This window comes from Urocampus carinirostris, chromosome 2, assembly GCF_059441175.1.
Source record: "Urocampus carinirostris isolate Australia breed hairy pipefish chromosome 2, RoL_Ucar_1.0, whole genome shotgun sequence".
Lineage (NCBI taxonomy): Eukaryota > Metazoa > Chordata > Actinopteri > Syngnathiformes > Syngnathidae > Urocampus > Urocampus carinirostris.
Window position 1 is genome coordinate 26,474,141 of NC_142350.1, and position 27,626 is coordinate 26,501,766.

Here is a 27,626-nt window from a genome sequence, read left to right on the forward strand (position 1 = left end):
TCTCTCTACCTTTTAAATGTCCACGTAGCATCGGGGCATTACGTTCTCACTGACTTTTCAGGGATGGACCTGACCAGGCCTCACCACAGATTGGTCACTTTAGTGGAAGTTCGGTGCAGGAAGGCATCTCTACCACTGCCAATCAAATCCTCATCAAGTTTCACAGTGACTTCAGCACCAGCGGCTTATTTGTGCTCACATATAACGGTAGGTCTTTCTTGATTACCACAAAGTGAAGTCTTTTTTGGGGACATGTCCTTTGGTAGGTAAACACTTTTCTAATTAAGAAGTTCATATGTAGGAACTGCATTTTTGGTTGGTCTTATTTTTATTAACAATCACAATTTTGAACATTGATCGGTCCACCACGCCTCCTTTTTGGGGGTGACAAATTATCGGTAAGCCATGTAACATCCCATGATCTGAAGTTTTTAAGTGTGATACTGGTGTGTGGCCACAGCAAGCACACACGAATGTGACTTACAATGGTTCGCAGTGGGCTCAGATAGTTGGTGCAGTTGCTCGTACACTTGAAAAATTAGAGGGCACATTGGCCACAACCCTATTTAACCACGTCTTCCATCCTTGCGGTCTTCCAGTAGACGTCGTTTCTGACCGGGGTCCTTAGTTCACTGGTTCTAGTTTTTGTTCCCTCCTGGGTGCCACCGCTAGCCTGACCTCAGGGTCCCGTCCCCAGTCAAACGGCAAAGCTGAGCCGGCCAACCAGGACTGCACCACAGCCTTATACTGCATTGCCTCCTTCCACTCCTTGTCCTGAGTCATGGTTTGGTGCCTACACTCCCTCTTTCCCCCCAAAATATCAGATTTAGCCTATTTTTTTTAATCCCTTTACATTTTTTAACCCTTGTGTTTTCAATTAGACAATCAGCCAACTCTGCCATAAATACCCAGGGCTCCCTCCTCACTTTGCTTAACCGTTTTGATTGCTAAAGCCTTATACTCACCAAAACGGCAAACCTTCGCTTCCCATGATCACCTTCAATTCCCACCACGTTCCCGCTATGCCACTCCAAAACCCTCTACACCTTCTACTTCTCCGTTTTCCTCCTCGTCCTACGATCGTCCATCCAAGCCACCTTCCTTAAAGGTAGTCCCAAATCTTTTTTTCGGAGTTTTTCTTCACCTTAAGTCTCCCTCTCTAGTTTCCCTCTGGTTTCCCGTTCCCACACCCCATACTAGTCTTTTATTGTTGCCGTTTATATACATATCCCCCTAGTGGCGTTAGACCACATCCTTTGTTTCCCCCATTTGGGTCTGTCCAACATCTCGTGACACTCTCCTGAGCCCTTTACATGAATTACATCTTTTAAGTTACAAAAGCAGACCTACCCTATATATTGCGGCATTCAAAGCTCAACAACATGATTGGCCGATAGTGACAATCAAGTAATAGTTCAAACAACAGTGCGCAATAAGAATCAAAATAATGAACTGGCATTCAAAGAAATCTCATTTGCAGGTTTCCAATATTAAAACAGAACACCTTATCAGTTTGTATGGCTCTCATTTCAGTAAATAATGATAATCAAGGTTAAAATGTTTAATGGATTTTCTTGATGATTACTGTGCCCTTTTGTGCAGCATTCCAACTGAGAACGTGTCGACCACCCCCTCCGGTTGCCAGTGCTACTATGCTTACGGATGACAATCACTTTGAAATAGGTAGGTCTTATTCTAGTTTGCATGATTTTTCTCAAATCTTTTCCATTTCCTCGAATATTGTGTCTAGAACAGTTCTGGTGGTTTGCATTTTGTAACATATGACGCAACAAAATGCTGTTTTTTGTAACCATGACCTGTGTGCGTGTAAATGTTCTTGCAGGTGATATTATTCGCTACTCGTGCCTGCCAGGTTACACCATGGTAGGTAGTGAGATCCTCACATGTCGACTTGGAGAGCGGCTACAGATGGATGGACTCCCACCAGTCTGTCAAGGTAAGCTCATCTTTGTATGTCTCATATTATCTTTTATTGTGTCACTTTATGTTATATGGGTGATTCTCTGTTTGTAGTAACATTTCATGTCTGCATCATTCTCTTACTCTGATTTTTCTCTCAAATCTGCAGAATCTATATTAAAAGTACTGTCAGACTGTTGATAAACAAATACGTGTCTGTACGATGTTAATAGTCACTGAAAAACGTCATGCCACATATCATTGGAAAGCTTAAACTCTTGGGATTCAAGATAAGAAGACATTTCAAAATATACTCATCACACAAACATCACAATGACTCTGAAACAATATACCCGAAGACTATGAAGCCAGGATATCTTACCAATAAATCCCCTGATAATGAGATTATTAACTGCAAAGATGCACTCGTTACTTCCAAGACCCTGCAGTGAACCTATCCATCCATTATCTGCACCGCTTATCCTCAGTAGGGTTGCGGGGGTGCTGGAGCCCATCCCAGCTATCATCTGGCATTGGACAGGGGACACCCTGAACTGGTTGCCAGCCAATCGCAGGGCACACAGAGACAGACAACACACTCGCTGTTTCACACCTAAGAACTATATGGACCGGCCAATTAACCTAAAATGCATGCTTTTGGAATGTGTGAGGAAACCGGAGTGCCCGGAGGAAACCCACGCAAGCACGGGGAGAACATGAAAACTCCACACAGGAGGTTCGATCTCGTGACCTCAGAACTGTGCCGCACACACGCTAACCACCGTGCCGCCGTGCTGCCCTCTAGTGAATCCAACCGTGTAAATCTTTCCTCCAAAACGCAATAATGCTGACAGATATAAATAAATCTGCCTAAGAGTATTTTGTTGGCTGTTAGCGTCTGACCTTTTGATTGACACAACTCTCGGCCAATTACAGGCCTTTTTCACGGTCCACAGCCCACATTAGCCTATAAGGGCTTGTATTGATGAAACCTCTTTTAGCTCCAAATATATTTAGCCTGTAGTAACGGATTCAAATGTTGATTGACACATTGGTTAGCCAATGAACTTCTGGAAAGTAGGATATGCAGATATACACTGTGTATTCAAATTAGACTCCAAAATAAAAGGGCATAACGCCACTTTTGATTTATTTTTACATACCCTTAAGTGTACACAATCATTGATTGACTTCTGGAAAGAGAAGTCAAACATTTACAACTCTTTAAAAATATCAAAAATAATCGGCCAAAGTAAATTTCACAGTTGCAAAGGTTTTAGTGCTGTAAACTAGTCATCCACTTAGTGTAATTTCACTTTTTACGGATGGTTGTCGTCCCCATTGACCACGAAAACCGTGAGATTTCTTTATACGGAATAATGCTATATTCAGAGATAAGATCACGCCTAGAAAATCAGACCCAACATGGCCCGCGGATATTAAAGCCAGCTGAGCCCGAAAATTAACCTGATTTGAGAGACAGAGGCTGAAGAAAACTAGAATCTGCATATTTTATTTGTGAGGACAAGGTGTAGGAGGGTTAAAGTGTCACTGTCGGAGATAGTAGTGCACTGCAACGCGCGGACTAGCACGCATGAGCATGTTGCGCAGCACGATTCCTGCACGAAGAAAAGGAAGGCAGGGGAAAGTGTGATTTTGTATAACCGTATTTTCACAACTATAAGGCGCACCTAAAAGCCTTTATTTTTTCAAAGGTTGACCATGCGCCTTATAATACAGTGCGCCTTATATATGGATCAATATTGAGTCGCAAGGTCTCTCAACAAAGGCAAGCAGCCGCCGACTAGATTTTTCCTCGTAGGCGATGTGGTCCGCGGTGCATGCTGGGATACATATGCCGGCGTTTCATTTCCCAGCCAATGTGTCAATAGTCATTTGAATCGGTCACTATTGGCTAAAGTTATTCGGAGGTAAAGGAGGCGGGTCCTTTTTAGCATTTACAGGCTCGCATAGGCTAAAGCGGGGCAGAACAAAGCCTGCAACTGGCCGAAAAAGATGAATGTGAAACACACGTTAGGTTGCTCTATGGCATGGAAAAAACATTTTCTACTAGTCTGCATTTGTAAACAGGAATTATGGGGCTAAATAGACAGCTAACAACAAGCAAAGTCCATCGATGCAGAGATGCTTCTCGGCGGATTTTTTCTTTCATTTGTTGGCATTATTGCGTGCTTTGTAGTGTGTAAATATTTTACACGGTTGGATTTACGACACTCACGGATCTAAGAGGACCGTGGTTGCGCATTATTTTTAAACATGACGACTTTGGTGAGCTACCGGCTTTATATTTTCACAGTATCTTGTTTCAGACTGATCTTGTTGTTTCTGTAACAAGTCTATTTTTCAATTCAATTCAAAAGGTTTATTGTGATATGCACAGTAAAGAACCACATTTCCCTGTATAATGAAACTCTTGGTTTGCTGTCCACCCAGTTGCCAGCGAAAAAGAAAATAGAAACTAAGAAATGGTTGGCATTTCTTGAATCCTAAGAGTTTATCTGTCCTAATGATATGTGGAATGATGCATTTGAGTGATTGGTGACATCATACAGACACCGTGCTCGTACGCGTCCGAGACACGTATTTGCTTCTTTGCGAGCCGTCGGCACGTTAAGGGGTTAATAAGTTTGACTGAACTATCTGACTGTTTTGTTGACGTTCCCACTGTAGCACCTTATAGTCCGGTGCGCCTTATGTATGGAAAATATAGGACAAAAAACAATTTTTGGGGGGTGCGCCCTATAACCCGGTGCGCCTTATAATCGTGAAAATACGGTGTGTGTGTGTATGTGTATATATATATATATATATATATATATATATATATATATATATATATATATATATATATATATATATTCAGATAAAAAAGGCGTCATGAAACACCATATTTAACACAATAATAAATAATATAATGTAATGACTAAAGAGCAGTCTCAACTTAAAAGTGCAAAAAAACAAATTAAAATATTGGGCCACACATGCATGGTTCACATTATAAGTGTATATGTAACTCAGAAAATAGCAAATACTGTGATCAAAGCATACATTAAAATGGTTTATTTTATTTAGCCTTTATCCAAATAATATGTAAATTCATATCATTTTGCTGAAATCACTGATCTAATATTGCCTTCTGCCGCTCAGAGTCTGAAATTGCGTGTCTCACTCTGCACCTCTGCAGAGCAGACAGTTTAATGACACTTGATTCTTGTATTTTGTAGTTTTACCTGTTGTTGCGCTGAAAAATCAATATTTTCATAAACATTCTGTTGTGTCATGCTGGGATTCCAGTTTAAAATTGCTTAATATAAAAAAGTTGAGTTAAATAAGTTAAAAGTTCACGGCAGAGTGAAAAAAATAAATGTTGTTATAATTCAAGGCAGCACGGCAGCGCAGTGGTTAGCGCATGTGCGGCACAGTTCATGTCTTGGGAACCTCCTGTGTGGGTTCAAATCCAGCTCCAGACTTCCTGTGCGGAGTTTGTATGTTCTCCCCATGCTTGCCTGGGTTTCCTCCGGGCACTCCGGTTTCCTCCCACATTGCAAAAACATGCATTTCAGGTGAATTGGCCGGTCCAAATTGTCCCTAGGTGTGAATGAGCGAGTGAGTTGTCTGTCCCCGTGTGCCCTGCGATTGGCTGGCAACCAGTTCAGGGTTTCCCCTTCCCACTGCCCAGAGATGGCTGGGATGGGCTCCAGCCCCCCCGCGACCCTAATGAGGATGAGCGGTACGGCTAATGAGATGAGATGAGATGGTCTGTCCAAATTGTCCCTAGGTGTGAATGAGCGAGTGAGTTGTCTGTCCCCGTGTGCCCTGTGATTGGCTAGCAACCAGTTCAGAGTGTCCCCTGCCCACTTCCCCATGATTGCTGGGATGGGCTCCAGCACCCCCGCGACCCTACTGAGGATAAGCGGTGAAGCTAATGAGATGAGAGATGAGAGATGAGTTGAGATAATTCAAGGGAAAAATATATCTTTTTAAACGTTTTAATTTATTTTGTGCAGAATACAACACTATTATTAGTAATATGATGAACAAAAAAAACCTCCCCCAAAAAACCTGTTATTTTTTCCTGCTTTTTATCTTCTTTTTTATTTCTTTCTTCCTGCTTTTTCTTATTTTCTTCTTCCATTTTCCATTTTTATCCCTTTTCCTGGCCTCTTAATTTTTTTTCTGGCTTTTACCTCTTTTTCTTCCCATTTTCTTGCTTGTTTTCTTCTTCCTTTTTCTCTTTGCTTCTTTTTCTTTTACAGTTTTGTTTCCTTATTCCCTAGATTTAACTTATTTTTTCCAATGTTATGTGGCATGACGTTTCTTTATTTTCCTCCCCTTTTCCCTTTTATGTTTTATGATTTTTTTCTCATTTTGTTTCTTTTTTTCCCATCTTTTATTTCTTCTGACTTTTTTTATTTATTTTTTACTTCTATTTTTTATTTTTCCTCTTTTCCCTTCTTTTTCTTGCTTCATTATTTTCTTCTTTGTTTTCTTTCATTTTTCCGTTTGTATTTTATTTTTTATTCTTTTGTTTGTCATCTTTTTTTTTCATTTTTCCCAACTACTATATTTAGTTTTCTTTGGGTTGGCAGAGCGTTTTTATCTTTTAGCCGCTGAGGGTTGAGAGTAAGGTAAAATCAATTATCTGTTTATGCAGCAAAATTGACAATATAGCTGACTTTGACATTGACAATAAATAAAAATAGGTTCATTCATAGCAATCGAGGTTTGCACTTGGTGTGTAGTGCCAACGGTTACATCCAGAAAAAATAAGGTTTTGCATTGTAACAGTAGCTTTACTCCACCTCGTTCTAACACTGCCTTGTTTTTGACCTGTTCCAGTCCAATGCCCAGCTCATGAAGTTCGTTTTGACTCAACGGGGGTGATCCTGAGCCCAAGCTACCCTGAAAATTACCCCAACCTTCAGATGTGCTCCTGGGTCATTCATGTGGAGAAGGGCTACAACATTTCCCTTCACTTTGAACTATTCGAAACCGAAAAGGAATTTGATATTTTGGAAATTTTTGATGGTGAGTTTACTCAATATGCAGCGCAACTGCACAGTGAACAGTAGTAAATAGGACGTATCGAAGAAACTCCAACCCTCAACTTTAATTAAAAAAAAAGTATGCTTCTAGCTTTTACCACTGTTTAGTAGACAACAGTTGAAAATTGCTAAGTGTCTTGGAAATACTGGTTTCCTAGAAAACTGGTAAGAAAAACTGTTTTTCATGAAAGTGTGCATTTCAAGCAGAACTTTCACTTTGGCAGTTCTTCTTTTTTTTTGCATTTGGGATACCTCCAATATCTACACCAGGGATGTCAAACTCGTTTGAGCTCAGGGGCCACATAGTTAAAAAAAATCACATGTTTTAGTAGTGTATGTAAAAGAATAGAATAGAATAGAATAGAACACTTTCATTGTCATTACACAGAGTGTCATAAATTTCAAAGCTGCCCCAAATAGTGCACTTATACAGATAGATTTTTAAATAACACAATCAAGGTAGGGGGGGCTCCGCCCTGCTTTATTCCTGGACCCTGGCTATTTCAGCTGAAAATGAAAATCTCCATTCTGATCCCTGTGAATGGTTTAAAATAGGTATTTTGTACATTCACAAGTCAAAGGGCTCCTTCTTGTATATTTCAATTCAGTGGCGAGCAACATTTTTTTTAGACCAGCTGGACTGATTTAATTTCCTTACTGCTTTTCACATGCTAAGTCTATTCGTCTTTTTCCCTAGGTCCAAACATTTACAGCCAGAGCCTTGCATCGCTTAGTGGTGATATTGAGACGCCATTCAATCTTACCACAACTGGCCATGAGCTTCTGCTACGCTGGTCATCTGACCATGGCACCAACCGACGAGGCTTCCACATCAGATATGTGGGTGAGTATCAAAGTATGTAGCCAATTTTTTTTTCTGTTTTAATTTGTATGCTCTATCAATTTACATAAATATGTGGTTTATCCAAACATACTGCTAGGAAACACAGCACTGGACCATTTTCAAGCACTTCATCCAAAATTCAAGCAATATGAAATGCTTGAAAACGATTGAAATTTTTTTCAATGCCGTGTTTCATGGGAATCTGATTGGATAAACCGCACTTTTGAGTGAAGAAAAATTAAAAAGGGCGCAAAAATGACGCCGATGGTTCATCCAGTCCTTATTATTGAGTTGTCATTTGAAGCGTTACTGCCCTCTACTGTCGCATCCAAGATTTTCCAATTACCGTAGTCATGGGATTTTCGGTTCTTTTTTGAAAAGCGGCTCTTTTGGCTCGGCTCGCCGAGAGGAGTCAACTCTTTTTCCTCCCAAACGGCTCCTCTGATATTTTTTTCTGTTATATAGTAACAATAATTTTTAAAAAATATGCACCACATTATTTAGTAAGGAGTAATGTAACATGTTTTGCAGGGATCCCTGAAAAACACATTCACAGATTTTAATTTTTTTTTCAATAACTGTAAAATAAGAAACAAGTTAAGGATTTTCCTCACTGAGCAGATTTAAAGTCGAACAACTACACAAAATCCCTGAAAACGCAAAGCAACAAAATATGACTTCTAAATATTAACTCCTCGGTGCTAAAATGCGTAAAATTAACTACCGTGTTATAAGGCGCACCTTCAATGAATGATATATTTTAAAACTTTTGCCATACATAAGACGCACCCCATTATAAGGCGCTATAAGTGCATGCTGGTTTAAGATCAGGTAATTGTGCAATTTTGTAATTGTAATCCTGTGCAGTCCTTCGAGACATTTTTGTGATTAAGGGCGTCATAAATAAATGTGACTTGACTTGACTACAGTAGAGAATGTAGTTACGTTATGCAACCTCTAGATGTTGCCACGCTAAAGGGAATGTCAACAAAACATTCAAAATGGTCAAACTTTATTGTTAACAAACAAGCTTTCCACAACTCCATTCACTCCCAAAATAAATAAACAGCCGTTTTATTATTTTCTCTGAGGTAAAGCATTTTCGTGACACATCTTTAACATCTTTGAACAACATCATTTAGTCAACACACACAAAAAAAAACGTCTGATACTGTTATTTTAAATGAAACGTTAGTGCAATCGCAATAAAGTGACACTCGTAATGTGCAAAAACAACAAGTGCAAAACAATAACAATAAAGCAATAACATAATAACTGTAAAATGTAAAACGTAAACACACAAAAGAAAAACAAAGATCACTCTATAAGCTCCTCATCGACGAATCCCTCGAATTCTTCTTCTGCAGTGTTCGAATTGACCATCTCAGTGAATGGGCCATCCAACACGTCCGACTCCGTTTCATCAAGGTCGTCATTAATTGAGTCAGTGTCGCTGTTGTTGTCTGGCTGTTCGGGACAATTCCCGTCTTCTTGAAAGCTCGGACCACAGTTGAGACTGATATATCAGCCCATGCATTTACGATCCACTGACAGATGGTGGCGTATGTCGCCCGGCGCTGTCTCCCCGGACGTATGAAAGAGAATCATTGTTTAATATTTCCCAGTATGCACAGCGCGAAAAATGGAGTCGGCGGCTGTTTCTCGTAGTTGCGAGACCTTGCGAATTTAATATTGAGCCATAAATAAGGCGCACTGTGTTATAAGGCGCATGGTCAGCTTTTGAAAAAAATTTAGACTTTTAGGTGCGCCTTATAGTGCGGAAAATACGGTATTTAAAATTATATTTGAACCAATTTGGACACAAATCTTATGAAAACACGCAAAGAAGATGAATTCTAATAAGTAAAACAAAAAGCAAAAGATCAGCAGTCTATAGGATTGAAAGATTGAATGCACTCTGCTTTGGAGCAATCAATATCATTAAAATGAGTCCAAATTTGTCTCATTTTTCTGCTTTTTATACAATCAGTACTTTGGTTTTTTTTGTCTTCCATATTGGGATCAATTTCTACCCAACACCTCTAGAGCTCTTTCCATGTTTTTCACACCTTAAGATCATAGATTATAGATAGTAACAGCGCAAAATAGCACAAAGTATGTACTAGCAGAAAGATAGTGACTTTATTTGAGTGATTAAAGCCAATAAAAAAATTATTTTGATAGGAATTGAAAATTGAAATGCTGTATCTCCTGTCTTCACTCCTGTGTTTCATTTTTATTTTTTTCGTCTCAAAGGGATCTCATTTTGTTTGACTTTTCAATTTTCAGCACTGTACTGTAGCACCCCTGCCTCTCCACAACATGGTTTTGTGGTCAGTCAAACTGGGGGTCATGTCAACAGCTCAGTCCATTGGGCCTGTGACCGGGGGTACAAGCTGATAGGAAAGGGGACAGCTCTATGTAAGCTGACCGCATATGGCTCCTACACCTGGGACACACCAGTTCCAGCTTGTCAAGGTGAGATCATTCAACACATTTACAAATTTGGAATTATTCTTTTGTTCTTACACAATCCATTTATGAGGGCCTAAAAAGATCCAGCTCAACCCAGGCCCGCGGGTTATAGGGCCCGCCCAGCCGGAACCCGATCATTTAACCTGATTTGCGGGACCGAGCCTGAAGCAAACTCGAAATGTCATATGTATTTTCTGAGGACTTGGGAGAAGAAAGAGTGTTTTTGGAAAACCCCATGCCCCTGCAGCTCACCCAGTTCTCTGGGTACGGGAGTGCTGGATACATGGCAGCCGTGAAGTGGGCTGCGCTGTGTGAGAGGTGCACAAAATTGACACATGGATCCTCCACAGCATGACACTTAAAGCCTGTCTTTTGTAACAAAGTCAAATTCAAACAAGACCTATAAAGATTTACATCTTTTATATTTCTGTGTCGGCGAAGGAAATTAACCGACATTTTTTTTCCCCAGAGGGAAAGGCGTTTGTTTACTTGGAAGAGAAATAGTGGGCTTTCTTTTGTCTCACACCAAAGGGAAAACATGTCTGGGTTTGGTGCCTGCAGTATTTTCTTTCTCCAAAAGATGGCAGCCTTACAACATTGTTCAGTCCCCTTCACCATTCCTCTCACCGGGTAGCTGCAATTAAACAATCAGCCATCTCTACTATGAATATCCCCGGCTCCCCCCTCACTATTCTGAACCGTTTTGATTCCTGAGAATTTCACTCTCCAAAACAACAAGGTTCGCTCCCAGGACCTCCTCTTTCAATTCCCTCCACGCCTCTGTTTCTCCACTCCAAGACCTGCCACTCCAACCCTCTTCTTACAGGTATTCCCAAATCTCCTTTTCAAGATTCTCTCCAGCCCAACATCCCCTCTCAAGTATCCCTCTTGAGTTTTTCTTCCTCGTTCTAAGACCTGCCACTTCAACCGTCTTCTTAAAGGTATTCCCGAGTTTCCCTCCCAAGCTTCACTCTTAAGATCTTTCTTTGCGATCTTGCTTCCAAACCCCGTTCTCGCCGGTAAAGTTTTTTGTTGTTGCTGTTTGAATAAATGTCCCCCTAGTGGGGTTAGACCACATACCCTTTATTTCACGTTTGGGTCTGTCTGACACCTCGTGATAACTAAGGGGAAACAAGAGGAAAAGAAGAAGAGAAAAAAAAACATGGAATTACAGTTTTCCATAATTTACGGATTTTTTTTAGAGTTGATGGGAAATTGTAACGGCGGGACGGCATTTTACCAGCTTGAAAAAAAATGACCATAAGCCACAACAGCACTTTAGATGAGAGAATGATGATGGGTGGATACTAGAGGAAAAAACTCAGTGAGAGAAAAGCTTGGCCAGGCCTGACTTGAGCGTAGTGATTGACATTGTAAGGTCGGGCTTAAGATCTTACCTCTGGGGGCTGAGCCTGAACGGAGTAGGACACGCGTGCTAAGCTCCTGTCGGTTTTTGTTTGAAATTTGATCATAAGTGCGCTTATTTCAACGTTTTCTCGCATCGGGTTTCTTTTTGGGACTTCTTTGTACCCGGGGATCCACTTCAAACAGTAATAATGGCTGGCATAACTTGCAACGCTGTGCAGACTCAATTGAGGACAGCGCAGCCAGTCGGGACTACACCCCTTGAGGCTTTGCCTGCTTTACAGGGTTTGAAGGGGTGCCAGAACACCTTAAAAACACGTGAATTTTAATTTTTAGGCCATTAAATTTGCTAGCGAAGTTGCAGGAAAAGCCACTAGGTGACCTATGGCCCTAAAGGGCAGATCTATGGGTTGCTACTGGGACTCAAGTTGAGGCGTGATCAACTTCAGTTGGGTAACCTGGGCTAGAGTGTCTGATGTTGCCAGACCCGAAACACTCATTGAACCCAGGATACATCACTGATGATGCATCTAGGAGATGTTTCTTTCAAGTTGTGTTTTCAAGGTTGAATTTTGGGTGAAATTGCTTAAAATTGTTTCCATTTCCATGTTTTTTGGCAGTCTGACTTTATAAACCACGCAATAAATGAACAAAAAAAATTAAAAATCACATTTTTACTGTCATAAAATTAATAATATGTGACCCGACAGCAATGGTGACCACAGTATAAAATTTGTACCAAAAAAAAATAATAATAAGTCACCATTTCACCAGAAGATGGCAGTAGTAGCCCTTTGGCCACCTTTCCGTTGACTTTCTGAATTTTAGCCCACCCCACTTCAGAAATGGCGACTGTAGTTAAAAAAAGGAAACTTGACTGTGAGGGTCACAGCTTCTAAGACAAGTGGAGTATTTTCTCACGGAAATCCGAAGCAACTGCCTAATTTGCCAAGAGACTGTGGCTGTTTTCAAAGAATATAATCTTAAGAGGCACTGTCAGACAAAACATGCTGACTAAAAAGCTAACTGGAAACAAACACTGTGAAAAGGTAAAGCAACTTTAAACTGTTTTAATTGAACAGCAGAGTTATTTTCATTTAACCTTTTCAATCTAATGAAAATGCTACAAAGGCTAGCTACGAGGTCACGACGCTGATCACTAAGCACTGCAAACCTTTACTGCAGGTTGAATTAATTAAAGACTGTTCAAAAAATGCCATGCTGAAAAGTCGGCCCTCATACATTTTCAGCTAACCAAATCTGGCCGCTTTCTAAAAAAATGGACACCCTTGAGTTTACAGGTGTGGCACGGCCAGGGCTTGTCTTTTTCTTGGAGCTCTGCCTGGTACATCCCCTCACCTTCCCTTTGAGTCCTCACATAAAAAATATACAATCTTGGTTTTGCCTAAGACTCAGCCTCGCAAATCCGGTTAATATGTCTTGTAAAACCCAAGGGTCTGGGTCGGGTTGTTTTTTTAGGACCAACCTTACCTCTAATCTATGCTATTGATGTCTGACAAATGCCTCATTGTTTCTTGCAGCCGTGTCATGTGGTGTTCCCAGTACACCTGTGAACGGAGGTGTTCTTGCTGCCGATTATTCCGTTGGCACACGGGTGATCTATTTCTGCAACAATGGTTACCGGCTTTCCTCCAAAGAGTTGACAACAACAGTGTGCCACCCAGACGGTACCTGGAGTAACCACAACAAGATACCCAGATGCATCCGTGAGTAAAAACTGATGATTGAGGAGGCAGGCTGTTACCTAGGAAAGGGTAATAGATAGTGTGACAAGGTCTGACATACATATTACCATCAGATGGCCCCAACCTGGGTTTAAACTGGACACAGGTGTGTCTAATTATCACATACCTGTCCCCAATTACCCAGAACCCTTTAAAAGAAAATTTTGATCTTCACATGTTGTTGGGCCATTGTCATCCTGGTGGGTAATTTACTTAAAGGGATACCTAATTTCTAAAGACTAATATCTAATAATATATTTTTCATTGGCACATTCCGATTATTTTCCGAAATAATGCGTTTTGAAGACAGTCTGTCTCTTCTTTGACTTCCTGAGCTGTTACATCATGTGAAGAACAACAGCACCCCAAGTCGCCAGTCACCATATTAGTTTACATGCTTATTATTTGAAAATGTTTTGAGTCTTCAAAGCCAAGTTTTTGTAGTTTTTCTGGTGAATGCCTAAGCATTGTGTTGGAGGGGGGTGTTCCCGGGTAGACTGGCTGTTTACTGCATGTTTTTGGTCAGCCAGCCTCCCGTTTTTTCACCGATCAGTCCTGGTTAGCCCTCTGTAGACGCCAGCTAGCCTGTCGTGTCCCGGCCAGGTTTGTCCCTGTTAGCTCCCTGTGTGTTATTTTTGTCCAGTTCACCCAATTTTGGCTGCTCACCATTTGTTGTACCATTGCTGCACCTCCCTGTGACACAACTGGACATTCTTCACAAAAACTACCAAAATTTGGCTTTAAACGCTCAAAACCTCTCCGTCAGGTTAACATGTAAAGCAATATGGTGGCTGGGTTGCTATGGTGCTGGTGTCCTTCAGATGACGTCGGTGATCAAGAAGTCTAAGATGAGACAGGCTGTCTTCAAAATGTATTATCTTGGAGAATAGATTGAACATACCAATAAAATAAATAGATACTAGACAATTCCCGCGAAAATTCTGACAGTTATGCCTAGACTGTGGTTTGTGGTCATTAGCATGTAGTCGTTGGAACCTACTTGTTGGCATCACCTCGTTACCATCTACTTGTTAGCATCTACACATTAGCATGTAACTGTTAGCATGTAGTCCTTAGCATCTACTCGTCAGGACAAAGTCATTATCAGGTAGGTGTAAGCACGTAGCCGTTATTGTGTAGCCATATTGATGTAGTAGTTAGCACGAAGGCTTTAGCATGTAGCTGTTTTCATGTAGTCATTAGCACGTAGTCATTAGCATCTACACGTTAGTGTGTAGTCCGTATCTACTCCACAGATTGTAGTCGTTCAAATGCAGTGCTTACAGTAATTTTGGCAATGTGTTGCGCGTTGCAAAGCCAGAGGCAACTAATTATGCAAAAAACATGAAGTCTTTTCTCAAATGTTCCATGTTTTAGAAATTTGGTATTCCCTTGAGCACATTTTAACAAACTTGATGGTGTTCATCAAAGAACAAATAATGAGCATGTTGCATAAAAAATCTGTCCGTCCATTTTTTCGGACAGCGTATCCTCACTAGGGTCATGGCGGTGCTGGAGCCCATCTCAGCTCTCTTCAGGCAGTAGGCAGGGGACACCCTGAACTGGCTATGCATAAAATATGTAGATCATAAAATAAATCCTCCAACGTTAATGCAAAATGGAGGAGCAATTTGTAGCAAGTGTCAGCGTATTTGAAAATGGAAATGCCTTTTTTCTGTTTTGTATTGATTTGCTGCAGGTATAACTTGCCCCAGTCTCAGCTCCTTTTCACTAGACCATGGCGAATGGAGTATAGTCAATGGTACTGCCTATGAATATGGCACCAAAATTATCTTCACCTGCGACCCAGGCTATTTCCGTGTTGGACCTGCTCATATACAGTGCCTAGTAAATGGTGTTTGGAGTTGGCATAACGAAAGGCCCCGCTGCAGAAGTAAGTGATTTTTCTCTTGTAATTGTTTTGGGTTTTTTTTCTCCAAATATAATCAAATTTTATATGAGATAAAAGTAAAATATCCTGAAATGGGGGTATGAACATCCTAAATGGGGTGTGGGGGGTGATGTCTTTTGGTAGGGTTTTTTTTTTTTTTTTTTTTTCGGGTGGGGGGAACATTTTCACCTCTAAAGTGACGTATCTGAATGCTTGTAAAATAGTGTGATCCTGGACAAACTTTTTCTGGCCTGAGAGAGTAAAATGTCTTTCTGGGAAAGCTGCTGATTCGGCAAAACCAAAAATAGTCAGCGTTTTTGTGCAGTCTTTGAGTATGGGATAGCTCACCTGACTGCCTTAAAAAGATGTTACCAATGTTGTTCTGGTCTGAGAGAGCGGAATGTTTTTCTGGAAGAAAATACTGAGTTGGAGGACCCCAAGAGGACAAATGCTTGTTACACCTTAACAGGGAACTATCTCGATTAGCACAAGGATTATGTATCAATTGTGGATTTTTACTATAAGCTGGAAAAAGAGAGAAATAGAGAAATAATTAAAAGTCTACCTGCTTTGTGAGTAGTGCCTGGCTTTGGCAGCATCCAGTGGACATATTTGAAACTGCATTCCTTTTTCTCGTGTGCTTCTCTCAGCGAAATCTCGCGAGTCGGATTAAAACCTTTGGCGGGCCGCATGTTTGACACATACCTTTTAAACTGAAGCTCATCAAATTATATTCGTTTACTGGTGACAAAACCCACAGAACACACTAAATAAATGAAAACGCCAGCAAACCATTCAGAACAATTTGTTTGGGTGAGTGGTAGAGGTGCACGTATCTCTGTACTCCCTTCGCTCTATCGCCCAGTGCAGTCTGCCCAAAAGGTAAATACGATGATATCCTTTTCATTTTCTGTATTTTGATACATTTTTACAAAACAACTTTGCTTGCACCCTGTTTTAAAAACCACTGTTTAAGATAGAGTGCCACAGGCACCACATTGGAGACCCTAAGACCCCTAGGACACTAAGACACTAAGGGCAGTTGACCTGTCCTGAAAATTGCTCAATAATGCTGGGTCATTGTGATTAAATAGTCAAATGATGTATTTAATTTCTAATTGGTTGACAGTCTAACCCTATTTTTAATAATTAACCTAGTAATATCATAATAATTTCATAGTAATAGCCTGATAAGTTGTTATTTTAGAAATTCCAATAAATTTCATTTCTTCAATGGGCTTCATGGACTAAATTTGGAAAAAAAAAATATATTCTAGTATTGATATTTATTTCTAAGCAAATAATTAAGCGGGTAGAATGATAATCTATTCATGTGTTGAAAAATACAGAATAATCTTTTTTACGGATTTGTTTTCAAAAATTCAATAAACGTAATTTCAATGTATGTGTTTTATAAAGAAAACGAGCAAATAATGTAGTTTTTAGCTAGCTATCTTCCTACCTTTTTACTTATTATAAAGCTATCTAACTAGCTTTTTATATTTCACATGCTATCTACCCAACATCTGACCTTTATTGCTAGTCATCAAGCTGAATTTTGGCCGTCTTTCTAGCTAGTTTGCTTGCTTTGTTTAACTTTGTATCTGGCTATTTACTCTTTTAGATAGCTGTCTAGCACCCTTTTAGTTTTTTATGTTTACCCTTTTAGTCAACTAGCAAGTTTTTTTGCATGCTACTTAGCTAACGTTAGACCTTTTTTGCTAATTATCAAGCTACAGTTTGGCTTCCTTTCTAGCTATCTAGCTTTGTTTTTAAACAGTTTTGCTCTTATGGCTCTTTGGGTCTGAAAAGTTCCTGACCCCTGCTATAGGCCATGTAAACAACTAGTGTAGCATTTCCCAGTGGTGAATCGTAATGGAAAGAACTTCCTGCCAGTTAAAATGTAAGCTACGGTACATAATACTGTCATTTTACCCAATACCTGTATGTGGTGAAATGTGTCTGAAAAACAAAAATAGATTAATAATTCCATCTCTTATATTAATGGTACTGGAGAACGTGGAAGTTTAGTGTTAAAAGTGCTTCAATTTGGCCATGAAAAAAGGTGTACGGACCCTGTTACATGAATTTCCTACATATAGTGTGTATTTCACATTACATGGTGTTAAGTTGATAAAATTACATCAAATAAAAGCCAGAGGTTCACATCAATTCAATAACTTTAACAGAACTATGCAATGAGCTCCGTTGCATAGTCAATTTCTTACCAGCATTTTCAAGCATATTATTGAGACAGCAGTGTTAGTACGGCTGCTTGAATTTTGGGTTAGTGCATGAAATACTTGCCATGTTTCTTTGCAGTCTGACGCAACAGGTGAAGAAAAAGGGCATGAAAATGACGCTGACTTGCCTGCTCGGGTGGCTTGTCATTATGGCCCTTACTCAGTAACCCGGTCCTCGATGGCCGTATGTCCTGCATGTATTTGGATTTTCTCTGCTCTAGTACAGATGTTTCCAATCACATGAATCATTATCAAGCTCTCACAAAGCTTGCTAACAAGCTGAAAATTGTCATCACCTGTGCTGGAGCAGAGAAACCTCCAAAACATGCAGGACATGCGGCTCTCGGGGACCGGGCTGGCCACACCTACCCTACTGGTTGCACCCAAGAGGAGAGCTTTATTTATATATATATTTATATTATAATTGGGACATTTTCAATAATAATAATAACAATAAAACTTATGCACCTACAATATTTGGGGTGGCGCAAAATGAAGGATGAAAGCAACAATGGAGAGTCAGTCCAGGTTCGGTACACAAATGAGACAGAGAAACGTCGGCAACAGTATCTTGAGCACCAGAGGCAGTTGTGGAGGCCCAGGGACAGGCAAGGTGTCGTGATCCGGTAAACTCGCGCTGGCGAAAGAGACAGTCCAAATGTTGGCAGGTAGAATCCGTGGTCTGGAAATGAGGCAAGGGTTCGGTACACTGTAAGCGAATAGGCCGAGACGATGCTAGAACGAGAGTGGCAACAAACTGGCAAACATGGCCAATAACAGGAGTGCTTAAACAGTGAGCAGGAGAGGTCATTAGGGTGCCATCAGGGCAAGGGACACCAGGTATGAGTGGAAATCAGAATCTTGAAGGAGATGGCCAAAAAAGGCAAGAGAAAGTGAGGGGGGGGGATAGCGAGAGAGAAAACCAAACGTGACAGCCTGATTGTGACATTACCAAATTTTTTAGTATCTAGACGATTCCCTCAGCAATTGTGAAAGTTGGGCTGGATCTGGAAGATGTTAAAATGTAACTGTTAGCATGTTCTGGTTGGCACGTTGATAGCAATAAGGAAATACCTTTGGAATAGTTGAAAAATCACTACCATAGTAATAACACTGTCATTACACTGTATTTGAATAGGCCTATTCAAAATGAATGGCCCATTCAATTTGAGTAATAGTTGGACTGGCTTCACCTTATATAGTTTGAGGTGGATCCCTGAAAAACACATGAATTTCCAATTAAAATATTCACAAAACTACAAAATTTGTAGGAATACGAAACAATTTTAGATTTTTACGCACTAAACAGATTTTTAGTCAAATGACAAAAATTAAAAATGCAAAAACATACAACAATTTTAACATTAAAATTTATTATGACGGCTATTAAGGTCACTTGTGCTTAAAATGACACACTGACAGACCCTTAGTCTGATTTCAAAGTAAGCAAACTACATCTTCTGTCTTTTTCTACCTTATAGTTGTTTCATGTGGTGACCTGCCGGTTCCTCCTAATGGGAAGAAAATTGGGACCCAGATTACCTTTGAAGCATCAGCCATTTTCCACTGCAACCACGGCTATGTTTTAACTGGATCAACTGTTAGAAACTGTCTCCTCTCCGGACTTTGGAGTGGAACAGAGACCCGATGCCTCGGTATGTATTCTGATCAAATCTCAAACCAAAGTCATGTTCTGAGGCTTAAAAATAAACAGAAACAACTGTCTCACCCAGTAGTTGGCCTGAATCATGCCATGTTAATTGTATTTTGTACATGGATACTTAAATACAAGCACTATTCAAATTACTGTAACTGTCATCTTTGTAACGTGACTGTTTGTGTGTGTGTGATGATTACTTAGACTGATCTTTGAACCGTGACTGTGTGTGTGTGATGATTACTTGTATATTAGGAATATAAAAACAGGTTCATTTCATAGCATGGGAGTCTGAGAAATACACAACTAAAAGTAGCTAACTTTACAAACTCAGCGACCGTTTAAAAAAAAAAAAGTTAAATTCAATCAAAGCAGTTCTCCAAAACACCCACAAGGTGGCAGAAACAATGGTAACTGACAGGCATCCACGTGTGGCAACGGACTAATCACAGGTAAGAAATTACACAAACGGTGCATAAAAAGTAATATCAACGTTTTATGCTACCTGTAACCAATAAAAAACATGTAAATCCTTTGAAAATTACTTTATTCATTGTCAAAGCAGCAGTGAATTGGGGTACTGATGGGTCATGTATGGTGTGGGTTTCGGTCTCCAGGAACTGCTTCACCATCTACCACACAAGCCCACAAAACGCCTGGTAATGGTGAACAAAAGTTGACATTATATGGACAACTGAGAGAGCAGGACTCAAATACGTTTTTTTTGTATATATTGATAACAGTTCATGTTTCTAGTTTATGTTGTATTACGTGTTCATGTTCAGTTCCAGTCTGTACTTCATAATAATCCTAAAAAATCCAAGTTGTTTTTTTTGGTTATTTTAACTTTTTCACCCACAGATCAATTCCTTAATTTATATATCTGATTTGAACAGTAGTAGAAGGAAGAAGGTGGGAACACTGCCTGCATGGCATACACACTGTAGCGAATATGGGTGGTACATAAATCATTCCAACAAACAGTTTATTGACCAATTAGGAAGGGGCAGGCCCCCTGTGGTGGAGTTGTTACGGCAACCTTTGATGCGCAAATGCTAGGTAATGCCCCCCTCCTCAACCTCATATTCCACCAGTGTCAGTCAGGTAACATATCTATATGACTTAAAACACAGTATTCAGGATAAAAAGGGGCTGTAGTGAAATTTTGTAATTATTGCCCCAGACTTCTGCACAAATTGACATTGTTTAATCATTTTGTGACTAAACGTTAAATACTCAACAATGCAGGCAAACGCCCTCCGCCGGGAGGGACTTTGAATAATGGCCCTTAGCCATTATTCACAGCTAAAACGACCAGTAGAGGGCAGCTGCCAGGCCCATCAAACAATAATAATAGTCATGCTGCCCATGCATTCAGTATGCCCTACCCACCCAATCCCCCCGAACCCCCTTTGACTCATGTCTGGTCGACGCCACTGCATCGAAGCAATATTTACAGCAGATTTGTCTTTTCCCTTTCATCCTCCAGCTGGTCACTGTGGCATTCCAGAACAGATAGTAAACGGGCAGGTGATTGGAGAAAACTTTGGTTACAGAGACACAGTGGTGTACCAGTGCAACTCTGGATTTAAGCTCATAGGCTCCTCAGTCCGGATCTGCCAGCAGGACCACAACTGGTCTGGACAACTCCCAGTGTGCATCTGTAAGTATCTGTAAGCAAATATAATCTCGTATCAAATGTATTTGTAAAGCGCTCTTCGGGCAGTTAAATGCTACTCAAAAAAACACATGAGAATGGAAAACCCAAAGACTGAGTCGAGATGGACACTGAAATCCTGATACAGGGACAAACAGCCCAAATGAATGTGTCCCACGCCTTAAAGCATGTGTGTCATTCCCAGCCGTCACGTGCGGACACCCCGGGAGCCCCATCTATGGCCGAACCATCGGCAATGGCTATAACTACAACGACGTGGTGCGCTTCTCCTGTAACGAAGGCTATAGCTTGGAGGGGCCTCCCACCGCCCAATGCCAATCCGACAGACAGTGGAGCCAACAGCCTGCCACGTGTACAGGTGAGCGCAGGACTCATCGCTTTTAGGAAGTAGTGATCTTTATTTTCAAGAGAATATATTCACGTATCAAACACCTTCTTTTTATTCATTTTTTTTACAGGAAATACAAGAAACTAAATTCTTAATGATGTTTTTTATAAAGCAAATGAGCAAATCAACTCAGTGAACTCCATCGAAATCGGCTAAATTAGTCGAATTAGTGTCGTCGGAATCTCTGTCAAGCCGCCTCTCTCGTTCTATCGCTTTCTTCTATCGGCCCATGTTTTTCTGTGAGCTGGTAAACGTGCCAGGGAAGCCCCCTCCCTGGACTTCACCACCTCCTCGCCAAAGGGCGTCGCGATGTCTGTCCTTGTGCGTCTGGCCCTCTCCGTCAGCACTCACAGGAATTCTGTTATCAGAAATACGTCTGATGCATTGCACACAGCCTAACCTTCTAATGTACCTTGAAGAAAAATATCTTGCATTAAACTCAATAAATTAACTTGTATTCAATCGTATAAAATCCTTTATAGACAAATGTATAAAATCCTTCATATTAAAACTAAATATTGGGCTTTTTTCTAGCTAGCTAACCTGCTTTTTTTATTTTTCTGTCCGACTACTGTATTTAATTGGCTTTCCATGCTTTTAGCTAGCTATCTAGCTCCCTTTTAGTTTTTACCTGTTTACTTTTCTAGCTATCAAGCTACCTTTTAGCAATTTAGCAAGTCATTAGCTAAGTTGCTATTTTTATTAATTAATATTAAACTGGTTGCCCTTTGTGCTAATTAGAAACTAAAAGTAACTCTCAGCTCGAAGAAGGTTGGTGACCCGTTGTTTACCTACATAATTTTTGTGTTTATCTGTTTAGTTATCTAGTACAAACGCCATTCCCGGTCGAAGTGGGACATTTTGTATCGACACTATAATTTTGAAACTTCCACTCGCGAAAGTGAAAAACCGCAACGTAATTTCATCATAAAAGCCCCGAAGGGTTAAACTTACCTCAACATGACGTCATTACCGACTCAAAGTATAGGACTGTAACGAAAAACTATTATAGATCAACAAAAAATAGATGCAATAGATGGTTTTATTGTCAATAAAAAAAGTAAAATGAAATTGGAAGGTTTCTCCTTTCAGTGCCAAGAAGCAATTTAGAGAGCGGTCGGCAAGCTGTGTGATAGCGTCAAGTGTCCTCAAATGGAGACAGATCTCCACAATGATTAAACGTAGCGGTTTCCCACGAGTTGTGGCTTTAAGTCAATAATTTCATGGCGAACCGACCTGGCGTTGGCTTTGGGTCCGTAGCAGTGGCTTTGGAGATTTGTTAGCCTCGCTGTTAGCACTAGGCCCGACCAGCATTGCACTTGCTTTCCCCCAGACGCCGCCCCAGTCGCTTCTGTAACCGGATAATAATCCACGAAGCACCTGCTGGTGATCACCATTTCGTTGCGCTCCTCTGACTTTCCTCAGAGTCCAACTTAATTGATGAATTATGTTTCAATGTAACGAGCCGCTAAAAGCTAGCGGCTGTTATCCTTCCCTTCCTTTGTTTTGATTCAGAGAAGTTGACTGACACGCCCAGCAGTTTGACTGACAGCATACAGCGGCCTATCACAGCCTGGCACACAGACAGTCACACCCTTCCAAAACAGAGCACTCTTCTCAAACCGTCCCCCTGAACACACTGCATGATACAATGATATCAATGACAACAAAGGAAAAATCAATTTCATTCAAAATCTGCGAAGGCGTGAACAAGGGCTCTCTGTACTTTGAGGATGAATAACGGTTGAATACAAATAGGCAAAACATGCAATCTGCATCTTCTACTTGTGTGCTTCCCTTCAAGTGGTGAACTGCACCGACCCTGGCATCCCTGCCAATTCTATCCGTGAAAGCAAGATCGAGCATGGCAACTTTACCTTTGGCAGTGTGGTGTTCTATGACTGCAATCCTGGATACTTCCTCTTTGGATCCTCCGTCTTGACCTGCCAACCTGCTGGCCACTGGGACAAACCTCTGCCAGAATGCTTAGGTACTGTATTCGGCTTCCTTTAATGTGACCAACCGCGACACAGTGTTCGTACTGATGCTTGAAGTCTTTGAAAATGTTTTCGTGTTCTGTTTTTAAGGATTGAAACCAGCTTGCGTTTGGGGTGAAGTACTTGTAAATGCTTGAAATTGTTGCCATGTTTCTCAACAAGCATGCTTAAAAATGATGCCGACACCAGTCACTGGTGACTTCACTTTGCCATTGCATTGTTTTCTTTCCTTATGATGAACGGCAGATGGCATTAGTTTGTATGGCATTGTCCAATGGAGTGTCATCGCTCCCCTATGTGTCACGCCCAAGAGGCCGTGTGCATGCTACAGTAGTATTACTAGTAACCTGTATCATAATATCATTGTCGTAGTATTTTTAGCATTTTTTTCTTTCCAGAATGAAAGCAAACTATTAGGTCCCAGTTTTAAAGCAATAAATCTGATTGTTTTGTTCTATTTCTTTTAGCATTTATAGTATTTTAGGGTGTCTTTTTGTAGTATTACTATAGATTTTTTTTTTTAGTGTTTCTGTAGTAATTTGTAGCATTTTTGTCATATTTCTGTGTTAGTATTCCTGTATCATAGTATCACTTTAGTAGTTCTTTTCAGAATAAAAGCAAAATAATATTTAGGTCCCTGGTTTAGAGCACTAAATTTGATAGCTTTGTAGTAATTTTGTACTATTTATTTTGTATTTTTGTATTATTCCTGTAGATGTGTGTTTGCAGTATTTGTGTAGTGTTTTTGTAAAATGGATGTGGTGTTTCTGTAGTAGTACTCCGGTATTTTAGTATTACTGTAGTCAGGCCTAAGCGTTCATGGGGCCCCCTATTACTTCATAATTTCTCTACCTACTAGAACTCATTCCATGCTCTACTCCAGGGGTGGGCAATTATTTGTGGTCTGCATGTGACATGTTATACTTCTTTTGAAGTAGATTAGTTTCATCAAATTTGTTTTGAAGACATTACAAAAGAGAGAAAGATAAAGAAAGTTAGAGAGGGATAAAGAGACTGACAATTACAACAAAATAGTATCTAAGGTCCCTGATTTAACGACTTAATTTTGTTATTTAGTTTTGACGTATTAATGTAGGTTTTTTTTGGTATTTCTGAGGTCACATTTTTATTAAAGTTCTGTAGTTTTTTGTTGTTAATGTAGTTTTATTATTGTACTATTTTTGTAGTATTGCTGTCGTAATTTTATGTAGTGTTTTTTTTGTATTTCTGTAGTACTTTTGTTGTATTTCGAAAAGTCGATTCTTTGGTTGTATTTTTGTATTTATGTTATTACAGCAGTTTTATAATTATAGTATTTTTGTAGTATTACAGTGGTATCGTTTTTTTTTTGTTGCTGCATTTTTCTACTAGCTCTGTTGTATTTTGTAATATTTCCAAATTAGAATGTTTCTTGTATATCTGTAGTATTTGTGTAGTATTTTGTGGTACAGTGTTACTGTAGTTTTTTTTGTAGTATTTTTGTAATATCTCCATAGGATATTTTTTTTCTAGTATCGCTATAGGTGTAATTTGCAGTATATCTGTTGTAATCCTCTTGTAGTAGTATTTTTGTAGTAATATTTCTCAAAGTTTTTAATATTGTAGTATTATGTATTGGTATTCTTTTAGTATTTCAGTGGAAGTATAATGGATGCATTTCTAAAGCAGTATTTTAATAATATTTTTGTAGTATTTCCACAGTCGTATTTTTGTCATATTTCTTTAGTATTTTTGTAATATTACTGTAGTTGTCTTATTATATGAGGTCCGTTTTTAAGCACTTTTTAAGTGTTGTAGTTATTGTGTAGTATTTGTGTTGTATTTCTGTAGAAGTACGTTTGAGTGGACACACAAAGTGACAATGTATGCACCAAAAAAGGTGAACCACTCTTGGGGACCCTAAGCAGCCGCTTAATTCGCCTTGGGCCAGCTCTGACTGTAGAAGTATTTTTGCAGCATTTCTCTGCACTATTTATGTAGGAATATTTCTGCAGTAGCAGAAATTATAGTATTACTGTAGTTGTATTTTTGTAGTCTTTTATTTATTTTTCAAATGAAAGCAAACAAATATTTTTGGTCGCTGTTTTAGAGCATTATATCTAAGTGAGTTTTGTAGTGATTGCGTTATATTTTTGAAGTATTTCTGTCGTATTCAATGAAATTTCCAAGCATAATGTATCGGTATTCAATCCGTACGGATGGATACTACACTGCGTTTGTTTGGATGAAATGGATACTAAAATAATCCCAGTCGCAGTGAAGTAGCGTAATCAAGTATGTACGGTCATTTTGTTTAGGGCAACTGAACAACGCAATAGAAACTGCAAAATTGATTTGCTCTTTAGTAATACTCTTGTATTTGTTTATTAAAACTTTGTCTTGCAGAAGTGGAGTGCGGAAACCCGGGTAGCCCTCCACATGGCGTGATGATAGGAGAGAAATTCACTTTTGGCTCAACGGTGCGATATTCTTGCTCCGGAGGACGACAACTCATTGGAGACTCATCGCTTACTTGTCAGCTTAATGGCCATTGGAGTGGCCCTCTCCCCCACTGCTCAGGTACGCCAATACACATACGCACATACTATAGATAGAATTACAGTAATCCAGGTGTCAGAAAGCTTTTTTTACCCAAAGATCCGTTTTAAATTGTGTTTGAATTTTAGAGAGCCATACCATATATTTTAAGACAAAAAATTCCGCTCTCCAGACAAAATCTAAATTTTCAGCGCATTTTATTTCACTGTGTGATGTTAGATGATTTGATCAAATTTATATCATGAGAATAATGCCAGAGCCTGTGTCCTATATCAACAAATATACCATTTTAAGCACGTATCCCTCCCGCAATTACTTATGATAGTCGAAGTTCATTTTGACCTTCAAATAAGGTGCGAGCATTATTTTGTAGATATGACCCCAAAAAAAACCTGAAACATAAAGATTAGGAATAGATTTCCCTTCAGCGCAGTGCCCGCATGTGAGAGAGAGGAGCGTGTTGCATAGCTCCACCCACCCAAAATAGTTGTTTCGTGTGCTTGGTTAGGGTTTGTGGGTAGTTTGTTGTGTGGATTTTTATTGTAAAGTGTCTCAACAGTGAACATGATTTAATGAGCCTCCATGGAAAGGATTCTCTAGTTATGTACAGCCAAAACGGGGTCTGTTGGTGTGACACCTTGACTGTAAATTGTAGTAAAAACTGTCCTTTATATATTCTAGTCAGAAATGTATATAATAACTTAAGTTATGCACGCACCAAATCCATGGTACGCAGACTTGGAACCCACCGGAGGAAATAACCCCAATAGCGTTTGATCACCGAGCCATTTGTACTCATGTAAAGAGCCGTGTATGGCCTGAGAGCCATAGTTTACTGACCCCTGCAGTAATCCTTTGCAGTATCACCTTTTCCATTTTGCTACTTCGGGGATTTTCATTTTCAGGTACGATGGAGCATTCGGAGGAAGCACACATTCCGGTGTTACCCATAGAATTTAGTGAGACTCTGGTAGGTAGACAGTCTAGGGCAGAGGTGTCAAACTCATTTCCAACTCAAGATAAAAAGAAAAACTCACAGGGGCAACACGAGAGAGACAGAGATAGAGACCGAGAAAGAGAATAGGAAAGATGGAGAGAACAGAAACAAAAAGACAGAGGGGAGAGAGGAAGGGATAAAGATAAAAAAAGAAAAGAAAAACAAAAAATGTAAACAACGCAGCGTCAAGAATACTCTACTGCGTTGAAATGATCTATTTGATTCGTGGTATTTCTGCAGTAGTACATTTGTAGTATTTCAATAGTGGAATGTTTGTAATATTACTGTAGTTGTATTATTTCTATAGTCAGAATGATGTGGTATTACGGTATATTTGCAGCTGTATGTGTGGTATTTCCATAGTAACAACTTTGCAGTATATCTTGAGTATTTTCGGAGTATTATAATTGTCGTGGTATTTTTGTAGTATTTCTGCAGTCAGACTTTGTAGTATTTCTGTTTTTATAGTATGAAAGTACTTTTATTGTATTTTTTTTTAAAGTATTATTGTAGTATTTCCATACTAGTATCGTTGTTGTATTTCTTTAATATTTTTAATATTCCTGTTGTATTTTTGTTGTAATATTTGTGAAACAGTATTTTTTTTTTAATCGCAGTATTACTGTAATGGTGTTTTTGTGGTATTCCTATTCTTATCAGTCAAAATGTTAGGCCCCCTGTTTTAAGCACTAAATTTGCTATTTAGTTTTGTAGTATTTTTGCTGCAGACGTTGATAAGGACAATGGGGAAAAGAGATGGCCCCCATCAAATACATTTTTTATTTTTACAAATATAGTTACTATCATACGTATTCATAATAT

At 39.6% G+C, this 27,626-nt stretch overlaps 1 protein-coding gene across 1 annotated transcript in view; it reads left to right on the top strand.

Moving 5' to 3' along the window:
• Positions 1 to 27,626, top strand: part of LOC148371529 (CUB and sushi domain-containing protein 3-like) — a 290,824-nt gene that overhangs the window by 216,943 nt on the left and 46,255 nt on the right. The window contains exons 44-56 of the mRNA XM_088326066.1: positions 62 to 207; positions 1,603 to 1,683; positions 1,844 to 1,957; positions 6,781 to 6,969; positions 7,684 to 7,830; positions 10,120 to 10,308; positions 13,212 to 13,397; positions 15,115 to 15,309; positions 19,031 to 19,204; positions 20,696 to 20,869; positions 21,069 to 21,242; positions 23,077 to 23,262; positions 25,655 to 25,828. Coding sequence (XP_088182192.1) covers positions 62 to 207; positions 1,603 to 1,683; positions 1,844 to 1,957; positions 6,781 to 6,969; positions 7,684 to 7,830; positions 10,120 to 10,308; positions 13,212 to 13,397; positions 15,115 to 15,309; positions 19,031 to 19,204; positions 20,696 to 20,869; positions 21,069 to 21,242; positions 23,077 to 23,262; positions 25,655 to 25,828 — 2,129 coding nt within the window. The remainder of the gene's footprint in view (positions 1 to 61; positions 208 to 1,602; positions 1,684 to 1,843; positions 1,958 to 6,780; positions 6,970 to 7,683; positions 7,831 to 10,119; positions 10,309 to 13,211; positions 13,398 to 15,114; positions 15,310 to 19,030; positions 19,205 to 20,695; positions 20,870 to 21,068; positions 21,243 to 23,076; positions 23,263 to 25,654; positions 25,829 to 27,626) is intronic.